The sequence below is a fragment of the Arvicola amphibius genome, chromosome 2 (genome assembly GCF_903992535.2).
Source record: "Arvicola amphibius chromosome 2, mArvAmp1.2, whole genome shotgun sequence".
NCBI classification, from domain to species: Eukaryota; Metazoa; Chordata; class Mammalia; order Rodentia; family Cricetidae; genus Arvicola; species Arvicola amphibius.
The window spans coordinates 62075109-62087812 of NC_052048.2; the positions used below are offsets into that span (position 1 = coordinate 62075109).

The window sequence follows — 12704 nt, forward strand, 5'->3', positions numbered from 1 at the left end:
TTATATGATAACCAAAAGTCAGGTACACTATAGACAGAAACTAGCCCCAGACCCTTAGCTACAGTACCTAGGTTTTGACTACCTCTACAATATCTTGTGCAGTCCCTTATCCCTCCCCCAACAAAAGAAAAAAGTTATAGAGTCAAATAGTCACAATTAGAACTTAGTCACTAATAAAAGAAGACTGGGGCCTGCCAGACCAGCAACTATTAAGTACATTTTCTATTGCTGTATAAATTCCCAAGGGGGGAAAACCTACAAAACCCCAAAATTCTTCTGCTAAGTTGGCAAACTAAGGCTAAGCCTGCACTCTGGGCACAATTATGCTACCTCACAACACTGGAGGAAAGAAGAGCTGGGCCACAGGAATAAGTCATTCTACGTGTGCTAAGCTCAACTTCACTGGCTGTAGACCCAACATACCAGCACTTGCTTCCAGGCATACACAACAGCATTCTAGAAGTATTAACCAAATGCACCCTCAACAGAAGAACAGAGACTGACATCCAAGTAAAATGAGCCAGCAAAGTAGGAAGGAAGGTAGGCCTTTTAGACCACAACTAGCAGCTTGGCTTCCAAAGGGCAAAACTTTAGGATAGAACAAAACCTCCCCAGGCTTAGGCTTCCCAGCCAGGTACTCAGAGGAGGATGCACTATATATATGTAGGTAGAGATTCTCAACAATCTTCCTGCAATCCTGATGCATTCTGAACTCCAAAAGCCTCGAGGAGACTGTGGCAGAATCTTTTTTATGCCTCACCCCTACCCTTCTTCTTATTAGAAGTGGAAAGCCAAACTAAAAGCTGGAGCAGGAATAAAGTCCTCCCAGAGAACTAGGAGTTCCTAGTCTCTTGAGAGAGAGGCTTTGGGAGTCAATGTGTGTCTGGCCACACAAGTTCCCTGAGCTAGTCACTATGATGTGGCCTAGGGAGAAGGCCACTGTCACAAGATGCCATCCTATGAGACTTTAACAGGAAAAACAGGGAAGCTTGTGTTTAACTGCTGGGGCTGTCTACAAGTCAACAAGGGAGGACTGAGAACAGCTCAAGAGTTGGACTAGCACAAATGAGACCCTGGGTTCTATTCCTGGTACCAAGACAAAATGGAAAGCTGGAAAACCAGCTCATGAAAAAGGTAATACTTCAACTTTCGAGACCCCAGTCCTTTCCTTCCAATTTCTGCCCATATCCACATGCTGAACTGACAGACTGGAAGCTACATGATCCTTCCAGAGCTAACGCACAGCACAGTGACAGTCACACACAAGCCACAGCACTCTCAGGCCTCTCCAAATCCCTTGTCCGGGGAGTATGAACAGGACAGGACGCTTGTCCTTTCACCCTCAACACTACCACGCTTCGCCTCTACTCACAGCAGCAGCTCCCAGTGGAACTCAGTTTGACAGAAGATCAACCAAACCCTAGTAAGTTACAGGTAGAACTAGGAGTGCACCTAGCTAGGCCCATGAGGAAATGAAAAAAGTTAGTTCGTGGGAGCATTAATACCATTAACAGCTCCAAGAAGCTCTGCTGTGTTCTCAGGCAGGACTACTCAGTAGCTTAGTTTCTGGGAATCACTCTGTAAGGCAGGAGAAGCACCCAAACTGAGCTGAGCAGCTTGCTAGTGTTTAGAAAAATCTATTTCCTTGAAAAAAAAATACAGAAATCTTTGAGGGAATTAAGACACTGTAAGAGCCAGATATTGATGGGACTAAGGAAAATAAAACCAAAACTGTCCAAGAAGATTCAAGATGCAACTAGCCCAACAAAAGGTCTGTCTCAGACTTTGGCTAACAGTGTCTTTTAGAGCTGTGAGGGAAAGAGACCAGGAGTAGCCCGCATGAGAATCATGAAGGCAAAGCAACTCTATGTGACTTTTACCTGTAAACAATGAGCGACAGCAGCTACACATCTATGTTCAACACCAGGCCAGCAGCAACTAAATGACTGCCACCATCAAGCCCTGCTCTTCTGATGTACAACTTGCAACCATCCAAAGTTACATTCACCTAAGAACTTTCAAATCTGTGTTTTCTTTAGTAGAGCAGAGCTCAGGCCAAGAGACAAGGGCTCTATCTGCCACTTAGTTCACCACTTCACCATGGAAATGTCAGGGGTTGGGGAAGCTGAGTGTTGCAGCTGGTTTACATCTCCTGTTCTATTTTTCCCTCTTACTACTCAGCCGTAAATTCCTTAAGCTCTCCAGATGCCCTGCCCCTGGTAGATACACAGCAGGGAAGATATTTCTTAAATACTGCTTTCCTTGGTCAGCTTATTTTGCTTGAATACAGAAAGAACATTTCTAGCAAGGGAAAAAACAACTGAAGTTCCTTAACTCCAAAGAGCTCTTCAAAAAATAAAATAAAATGGGAAACTGCTCTGAACAAGTCAGCAGAACAGAAGAGCCATGCTCAGAGGGCTTGGAGAGTAGGACCTCGCACATTAGTTACTCAGTCACAGTATCCAGTCAAACCACCTTCCCAACCCAACCCGCCCTGGCTGCACACCCTTGCCACCCCCCTTCAGCTCTGCCTTTTTGTGCATTGCTGGCCCCAGGTACAGGGACAAAACAAGTCCTTCTGGAAGCTTCCAACAGCTCAGTACTTCACTCCTGGAATAAACTCCTTGGCATCTGGATTCAGGTTACTTTTGCTCTGAAATGAGAATCAAGGGAAAATATAACTCAAAGCAAGCTGTACTTTTATTACTTTTTTCATGATTAAAAAATTAGTTTAGCATACTAAATAATGAGTTTCACTATAACATTTTATACAATGTGCATTCCACTGACTTTGCTGATACCTGCCTCTTATCCTTCCCCATACTGATGGTCATCTTTCTGCTTTCACATCCTATTACACTTTAAAACTTATTTTCAGGCTAGGGATGAAGCTTATTGATAGAGTACTTGCCTAGCATGTACAAGGTTCAAATCTCTAGCCCTACAGAGAAATAAAAGTACAGGGAAAGAGAGAAGAGGGTCGGGGACTGGAAGAAAAATAACAAATCATTAAAACTTGTTTTTGAGTTCTGATACATGCTAAGCAAGTGTTCCACAACTGAGCCACACCACAGTACCCTTCTTGGTAAGCCTCAGGGAAGAAGGAAGAGTCTTAACAGCCCATGCTATCGCTGAATTGTTCTCAGAGGCTCCTGCCTCCTGTTTCTACTCCATTTCAAGGTATTTCCCTGAATGTATGAATGACATTCATTCCAAAACAGCACTTCAAGCCACTGAACAGATTAACATGGTGAAAAACAATATTCCATGAAGCCAGTTTAGATACTAGAACCTCTATTTTTCTCATTTTTCCATGCCCCCTGGTGTTCTTGTGAGTCTTGGCTCATTGCAAGCCACAGCTACTCACAAGCTATGTGGGAACTACAGTGCTCGCAGAATTCCAGCCACATCAAAATAGAAGACAAGGAGCTCACTTCTCTGACTTAACTGAAGTACAAACTGGCCTGTCAGGAATGTGTTCCTCCTAATAGCAATAGTTTTCCTGGCAGAGCCATAGTACATTAGGTACAGACAGTGAAAGACAATTATCAAGTGGTCTGCCGAAGCCCAATTCAGACTTCTAATCTTATCCCACCCAGGGCAGAGAGCATCAGGGTAAATGAAGGCTGTGACTACAGTTCCACAGAACCTGAAGCCATTTAAGGGGTGAAGACATGTCAGCTGATAGGCTCCAGAGATGTGATGTAGGGTGTAGGGCCACACAGACATCTATGACTCCAAACATCATATTCCTTTCAGGATGTCACATGTAGAACTACTGAAGGCTCTTACCAAAATGTCCTCAGATTCATGACTGTCGTTGACTGATAGTCCATTTAACTGCTGCTGTAAGTGTCCCACAACCTGAGGCAAGTCTCGTGCTGGAATGAACCAGTCCTGGTCCTCTTCATCCAGCATCTCCTGGAAGCAGCGGTCCAAGAAGTCTTGCTCCTGCAGCTCTTCCTCCACCTACCAACAAAGGGGAAGACTAAGAGGAACTATTCCAGAGGATGACCCCTCTGGGATCCCCAGCACTTCTCTTCAGAGGTCCTCACTCAGAACCATGGGCAGGAAAGCTAGTGAGAAGTTTCTAATTGGTTCATGTTTATAAATACCTGGTCCCTAGTTGGTGATGTTGTTCAGGGACATCACAGAACCTTTATGAGGTAGAGTCCTGAGGAAGAAAGTATGTTAGTGAGGGCAGGCTTTGAGATTTATGAATGTACTCCATCTTATTTTTATTTTTTTCTCTCTGCTTCCAATTTGCAGATAACATGTGCTAAGCCAGCTTCTTGTTTCTACTGTCAAAGCTTGTCCATTGTTCAACCCAGCCATGACAGACTGACTATATCTCCCTAGAACTGTAAGCTGAAATAAACCCTTTCCTCCATGAAATTGCTTTTGGTCATGGAATTGTACCACAGCAACAGAGAAGTAACTGATCTGATAACCATAAAAAAAAAATAAAAACAAAAACAGGATTTTAGTTATTCAAAATGGCAGAAACTTCAGGTCTTCATAAATCTTTTATGGGAAGTATGTAACTGGCCTGAGATTAGGATACTGAAAACTAAATCAAAATCAGTATTAGCTCCTGATCCACTTTTCTAGTAATAAGAACTCCAAGGCAGAAAAATACTTGTAGAACTTTAGAGAGATACAGAAAACACTTTCTGGTACATTATTAAAAATATACGTCACAATACAGTGTCTCTTAAAACAAGAACAAAACTACTCCATACTTCCTCAACACTGTTACCAACTAATGAAAAGGATCTATGATTTTCCAGTCCTTTGCAGACAATGTTTACTTGGCAGATTTCAGTGAATTCATTGGCCACTCCACACTTGCCAAATCTCTTTCTCACCTCCTGCTGGGTAACAGGTTCACAGCTCATTACCTCCATAAGCTAAATCAAACAACAACAACAACAATAAAAAAATCACTCAACTGTGCCTCATATGTTCATAAAAAGTTACTAATAGCAAGTTTTTGACTGTTTCTGTTGTTTTTAGACAGTTTCACATATTCCAGGCTGGCTTTGAACTCTCCATGTAGCTGAGGCTGGTCTTGAACTTCTGGTCCTCCCAAGTGCTGTAATCACATTCATGTTCTCTTATCCAGCTTAAGAAGAGTATCTTAAATTTGCAATTGCCTAAACATTTTAAAATCTCATAAATTATACAGTTATGAAGCTCTTAAGTATTTCTATGCTATTAAGATTTTACAGTTTTGTGTTTGAATGTTTGGCATTTATTTTCTCTGTCCAACCTTTACTTTTCTCTCTGTGACAGGGCTGGACTAACTCAGTATGTATACAGATCAGACTAGTTATGAACTCACATCAATCCCCTGCCTCAGTCTACCAAGTCTTAGGACCACAGGTATAAGCTGCTACACTCCTGCTCTCCATTCTCTTACATACTCCCTTGTTCAAGAATTTTACTATAGCTGCTTCTTTTAGGAGTTTGCCATGTGATCTATTTCTCTTATTATAGCAGTATTCTTTGTGTAAGAGTTGGGAAATTAGCACTAAGAACATTAAAAAAAAAAGAAAAGAAAAAAGAAAAAAACAGACAAAGATCCCAAGTCTCAACTCTGAGGCATGAATGAGTATTGTGCCTGTTCTGACTTTAGCTATTAGATACCCATGGGAATGATAGGAACTTACAGAAAAAGAAAAACAAAACAAAACAAACCTCCAGTTAGAGAATATGTATGTAAAAGATCCCTAACACCCAACTAAGTGGTTTCATCTTCCCACATTACATGTCATGCCTCACCAGTGGCAACACATCCTAAAAGTTACATAAAATTGGTGTTTGTCCCCCTCTTAGCACAACCAAGTCTCTTTTCTCTTTAGTATTGAAATTATCTGTGTATGAATATAAATCATTCACAAATATAACTAATGTGTTTCTTCTTCCAAGAAGTAGTTTCCTGAGTTATCCTTCCTTTAAAAAATATTTTATTATTTTTAATGGGAGGGGGTAAGTGCACACGTGTGTAGGCGAATGAAAAGGCCAGAAGAAAGGCACTAGGTCTACTGGAGCTGGAGTTACAGATGGCCGTGGGCTACCATGTAGGTGCTGGAAAACAAACTCCTGCCCTCTGCAAGAACAGCAAGCACTCAAAACTGTAGAATTGTCTCTTCAGCCCCTTGAGTTATACTTCCTGTTGTTGTTATCTGTCTGGATCAGGGTGTCAGGTATCTGTGGATAGGCTCAAACTGGATAGGTAGCAGAGGCTGCCCTTGAACTGTTCTTGTTGGCTCTAATTCCCCAGTGTTGAGATTACAAGTATGTACCACCATATGCCACTACTTTCTGAAACCTCAAACAAGCGATATTTCCTTATTTAGGTCTTAGTCTTTCCCCCCTCAATATGACATTTCTATCTGATTCTAAAAGCCTCATACTTGTTCAACTATTTATTTGAATAGAGCCTTGAACTCCTGATCCCTTGCTTCTTCTTATAAATGCTGGGATTAGAGGCATGCTCCACCATGACCATCTTTTCAATGAACATTTTCACCCAAAAGAGCTCAATAAGGGGGCTGGGGAAATGGCTCAGCAGGTAAAGTGCTTTGGCACAAACCTGAGGACCTGAGTTTGGATTCCCAGCATTCATGTAAAAAGCTAGGTGTGGTGGTATGTACCTGTAATCCCAGTGTCGTGAGGCAGAGACAGAACTCTAAGGACTCACTGGCCAGCCAGTCTAGCCAATCACCAGCTTCAGATTCACTGAGAGACTGTTTCAAAAACTAAAGTGGAGACTGCTAGAGGAGACACACAGCATTGGCATCTGACCTACACACGCATAGGTACATGTGAATGAGCATCTTCCAACACACCCAATGACAATCAATACTAGGATTAGGGGCTATAGCCTTAAAAGTTTTTATTATGCTTATTTGTTTATTGCTGGAGGGAGGTGCAATGTATCACTGCACACATGTGAAGGTCAGAGGACAACTTATGGGAGTTTGTTTTCTTCTACCATGTGGGTCCTAGAAAGTTAACTCAGGCTGTAAGTCAAGGCAGCAATTGCTTTTATCAACAGAGCCATTTCACAGGCAAGATGTTTTTCATACCATTATGAAATTGTGGCTTGCCTGGAAACCTTGATATAGATCTTTTGTCTTATCAATTTTTTTTCTTTTTTTTTTTTTTTGGTTTTTTTGAGACAGGGTTTCCCTGTAGTTTCTAGAGCCTGTCCTGGAACTAGCTCTTGTAGACCAGGCTGGCCTCGAACTCAGAGATCCGCCTGCCTCTGCCTCCCGAGTGCTGGGATTAAAGGCGTGCGCCACCACCGCCCGGCCTGTCTTATCAATTTTTTAAACTGCATCTTAAATCTTGATTTTTTTTGTCTTATCAATTTTAGTATGACTTTCCAGGAAGAGATACACAAACAGCAACAAGGGCATGTCAGCAAGTGTTGAAGTAGTAGCCCCTACTTGACAACAGTAGCAGCAATGTCAGTGGAGGTAAGAGGGCAGGGAAGAACTCCACACAAGCAGCAGAGGTAATGAAAGATGGTGGGGTGGAAATACAGAGACCCACACAGGGTGGAAGGGAAGAGGGAAGGAGAGACTACAGGTCCTTGAGGGCTTAGGAGGATTTAGGAGCTATAATCCTGGCTAGCTCTGATTGTTGCTGCTTAAGAGCAGAGGATGGCACGAAGTCCTGAGGGTCAGGCCCTTGACTTAGAACCCAGAGCTATAGATTCTAACTTGAGCTATATGCCTCTGGCTGCTAAGATCTGGAACCCCTGATTCTCTGAGTGTTAGGCCTTTATCAACACTAGAAGAACTACCCTGTTCCTACAAGTACAGTAGAAGATTGCAGTAGCTCACAGGGATAGTGACCTTTGCTTACCTGTCTATTGAAATCCTCTTCATTCTCCATCCACATGTATTCTGCAAATGGGTTTTCCTTTTCCTCATGTCCATTTAACCCTTGGTCCTCTTTGCATTTCACACTGGGTGATGTACCTGCTACACTGGATCCATTCATTATGGAGATTCTAAACAGATAAAAGAAGGCAAAAAGTGAAGATAAGGACTAAGGAAATTTGAATCTAAAAATCCAGATCTTTCTAGAAGCTTCTTAAGTTGTAGGCCAATGAAAATGAACACTATTGTTAGTTTGTAAATGTTATGACATCAATCACATAGTTACCAATTTTACAGATGTATAGTTCTTTAATAACTGAGTAGTGGGGCACAATGGTGTGGTGGTCTGGAAGAAAATGTTCCACAAAGGGAATGGCACTGTTAGGAGGTATGGTCTTGCTGGAAGATGTGTGTTATTGTGGAGGTGGGCTTTGAGGTCTCATATATGCTCAAGCTACTTCCTGTTGCCTGCAAGTCAGGATGTATTAACTCGAAGCTCCAGCACTGTGTCTGCCTGCATGCTGCCATGCACTACCATGATGATAATGGACTAAACCTCTGAAAATGTAAGCTACCCAATTAAAAGTTTTCTTTTGTAACAGTTACTACAGTCATGGTGTCTGAGAGGTCCCATTCCTCTCTCCCCAAACTGTGCCCACTCAGAGACTCCCCAAACAAAGGGAAGGCACCAAGAGGTCCACTTTCATATTCTTGGTGGCTACTGCAGCTTCCTCCCCTAAAGTTGCCAGTTGCCTAAAGTGGTCAGCTATTGACCATACAAACCCAGCTTGTGGCTGACACGTCATCACCCCTCATCTACAACCTATATAGTTTCTCTGCTTTAGTTCGGGTGTACGGCTGCTCCAGCCTCCATCTCTGGAGAATCCACCAGGGAGTTGCATCTGTGGAGACACCTATTGGGCAGGGGTGGGAGGGTAGGCAGCGCCAGAAAACGTATTAATTAGTAAGGGTGGAAGACAATCCTTTATTCATCTCTTCTTTCTCCAATGTTGTGGACAGAACCCAGGGCATTGCACACATAAGCAAGCATTCTTCCACAGAGCTGCACTCCAGCCCCGGACAGTCTCTTGTAATGCAGAGGTGCTTTAGGCCTCAGAAACCACAGTCATCTTCTGTCCCTTTTTTCCTCCTAGAAGGTCATAGAAACTGACACTTCTCTTCCCCTAGGCAAGTATAGAACACAAAGATATATTCTGAGCTTTGCCTCTTTCTGTATCAGGCTGGCCATAAACAAATCCGATCTTGTAGATTGATCATAAACCCCATTTCAGTAGAGGTCCTTGCCTATAGCTGGGAGGACAAACTTGCACAGAGGCCAAGAAGAATCTGAAGAGAGAGGCCCTGCTGGTTTCCCTAAGCAGCACCCTTCTGTCTGGTCGCACTGTTAGAGGTCATCCTGTTTCAATCATGCTTTTGTAATGAGGCCTTTATAACAGATCCAAAGAGGATTGGTTCGGAGCATTCTGCACAATTAAACGCATGGAAGCTTGTAGGAAAGTGAATAAGGAGCCAGGTGGTGGTGGCGCATGCCTTTAATCACAGCACTGGGAGGCAGAGGCAGGTGGATCTCTGTGAGTTTGAGGCCAGGCTGGTTTATAAGAGCTAGTTCCAGGACAGGCTCCAAAGCTACAGAGAAACCCTGTCTTGAGAAACCGGAAGAAAAAAAAAGTGATTAAGAAATCATTCATGACCTGGGAGCAGGTGACCCCAGCTCCACAGGGATGGGAATCATACCTATCTTCATTTGGCTATCTATTCCTTTATTGTTGTCTTTAGTTTTGCAATAGGTGTCTCATTATGTATCTCTGGTTGGTCTGAAACTGGCTAGGTAGACCAGTCTGATCTCTTAACTCAATGGATTGTTTGACTCCACCTCCCCAATTCTAGGATTACAGGCATTTAACACCAAACACTGTGGTATTTGTCTTCTACAAAATCTTTTAAGGAGCTGGAGAGATGGCTCAGAGGTTAAGAGCACTGACTGCTCTACCGGAGGTCCTGAGTTCAATTCCCAGCAACCACATGGTGGCTCACATCCATCTGAAATGAGATCTGGTGCCCTCTTCTGGCCTGCAGGCATGGAGGCTGAACACTGTGTACATAATAAATAAATAAATCTTAAAAAAAAAAATCTTTTAGACTAAGTTAGTCAACATCAGTATTTTCCTGAGTTGTGAGCAGACCAGTAAGCTAAACCCAAGGATGGGGGATTAGAAACCCCAACTGACAGCGAAGTGGCCAGGGAGGGCACCTAAATGAGGAGTTAAGCTACCTTTCTGTGTTATAGGTTAGTATAAGAATCACACTATTGGGGAAGTGTGAACTGGTACCTTAATGTATCCCTAACTTTGTTTACTAGCTGGCTGGGAACAGAAGATTCTGCTGGAGATGGCAGCTCCTTGGAAGGCACATACATGTTTCAATGTGGGAAAGATATGTGGTGATGTGGGATCACTACCCCTAATATCACTGACTTCCAACCCAGTTTTATGCAACATTCTATTCACAGCTCTTCCCCAGTTTACCACCCAAAACACTTCAACATTGACCTGCTTCTGGCCATTCCACTTTGTCAGTTTGCATTGTTAACACGACCCTTTTCCACACACCAAGGTAAATTCTTGTGAAAGTCTAATGTAGTGGAGACGAACAAAATATGTCCAGAGTTGTCAGAGATTAAAAATAAAGTTCAGTTTCATAACGAGGATTAAGAATCACAATATCGCTGGGTGGTAGTGGTGCATGCCTTTAATCCTAGTACTTGGGAGGCAGAGGCAGGCGGATCTCTGTGAGTTTGAGGCCAGCCTGATCTACAAGAGCTAGTTTTCAAGACAAGCTCCAAAGCTAGAGGGAAACCCTATCTCAACGCCCCCCCCCAAAAAAAAACCAAAAAAAAAAAAAAAGAATCAGATTATCTGCCATGATGTCAGTCATGCCATAGAGCTACCTGTGTGACAGGGAAGTGAGCCACTTCTGTTTGAGCTTGGAAGAACACCTTCCCACAATCATACTTTGCTAAGCACAGACCCAGCTAATAGCCTTCCTGCAACTTCACGACAGACTCTCAGCAGAGGCACAGGGCTAGACTGCTCCCAGATTCCTCACCCGCGCAGTAAATATCTGCTGCTTTGATTCCTAAGTAGCTATGCAGTAACAAGAAAGTATGAAGCAGGGCAGCCTGAGAGGAGTGCTTCAAGATCAGACCCTACTTAAGATAGATTTCAGGTCTTGTCTGGGTCTGTACTGCACTATGAAAATCAAAGAACGATAAAGTTATTCTTCCTCTGCATCTGAAATATGGAGAAGAAATATGATAGTTTTTGATGTGGTCACAATATATTTGACCAACATCTTAGAAAAGGAAAGATTTATTTTGGCTCACAGTTTCAATCACTGCCAATTGACTTCACTGTTTTAGTCCTGCACCACAGTAGAAACATCAATGCAGAAGGGATGGTTGAAGAAAGCTGCTTACCTCATGGCATCCAAGAAACAGAGAAGCAAGTTAGAGACTATAGGGATTAACACCAAAAACCTTTAGAGGCATACTTCTAGTGATTGACTTCCTCTAAGACCCAACAGCCAAATGATCAATAAGCTCAACAATATATTAATTCACTGTTGAAGTTAGTATCCTGGTGATCTAACTACCTCAATAGTGACACCAGTAGGAGATCAAGCCTTTTGGAAGACACTTTACATTCAAACCATCAACATGAAACATACTGAAAATGACAACTGCCATTACAGATAAAACTGGAAAAGCACAGTAAATGCAGGGTATGAAACCCTGTCCACAGGAGGCAGGGCATGAAGGTTGCACAAGACCTGAATGACTAAAGTGAAGAGTTTAAAATAGGGGTCTCAGTTCCCAGCCACAATGTGCTTCAGGACTGTTAATGTATCTAGGGCAGTTTAAAAATACATGCTTGTCAATTCAACACCCTGAACTTGTATAATTCCCAGATCAATATAGTTACACCCAAACCTGCTGTTCTTGAACCAAATTTAGTGTATGCATATACAAATATACACAAGCATGCATCTATAATGTACTACAGAATCAAACCCAGGGCTTCTTACATGCCAGGCGAATGCTCTACTAACTGAGCAGTGTCCCTGGCTTTCAGGAGCTATAGCCTGAATCATGTCCATGGTCACAATTTCTCTGTGAAGAATATTTAGGACTTTTGAATGGGTTACTATTAACAAAGATACTAAAGAGTAATAAAAGTGATTTATACTTTCTAACATAGTCCTGGACTTAATACCTGGCACCACATAAAACAAAACTAGGTGCAGTATTATTATACATCTGTAAATTCAATAGACAGAATTAGGAATTCAAGATAATCTTTGGCTACATGGGAAATTTGAGGCCAGCCTGGGCTGCATGTAAGCCTATGTCAAAATGCATGCACGTGCACATGCCAACACTTGCACACATGTTATTCTAGTATCTAGTTTCATTACTCCAATCAGGCTGGCTAATTGGATTTTAATTTGAGTTGGCATAGTGGTGCATGCTTTTAATCCCAGCACAGGGCCAGGGAAGGGGGGCAGAGAAGGCAGATCTCTGCAAGTTCAAGACCAGCCTGTTCTACATAGCAAATTTCAGGCCAGCCACAGATACACAGTGAGTCAGACTGTCTGTCTGTCTGACTCTCTCTCTCATTCCAAACACACACACACACACACACCCCATATTTAAAAAAGATAGGGCTTCTCTGTGTAGCCCTGGCTATCCTGGAACTCTATAGACCAGGCTGGTCTCAAACTTACAGAGAT

At 42.6% G+C, this 12704-nt stretch overlaps 1 protein-coding gene across 8 annotated transcripts in view; it reads right to left on the reverse strand.

The window, feature by feature from the left end:
* Positions 1-239: 239 nt before the first annotated feature.
* The window catches only part of Paip2b (poly(A) binding protein interacting protein 2B), a 33543-nt gene continuing 21078 nt past the window's right edge, over positions 240-12704 (reverse strand). For all 8 annotated transcript variants that reach the window (XM_038319891.1, XM_038319890.1, XM_038319893.1 and 5 more), the window contains 3 exons: positions 7879-8026; positions 3793-3969; positions 240-2653 (listed from right to left, as the gene is read on the reverse strand). In XM_038319891.1, the coding sequence (XP_038175819.1) occupies positions 2597-2653; positions 3793-3969; positions 7879-8016 (372 nt within the window). In that variant the 5' untranslated portion in view covers positions 8017-8026 and the 3' untranslated portion in view covers positions 240-2596. The remainder of the gene's footprint in view (positions 2654-3792; positions 3970-7878; positions 8027-12704) is intronic.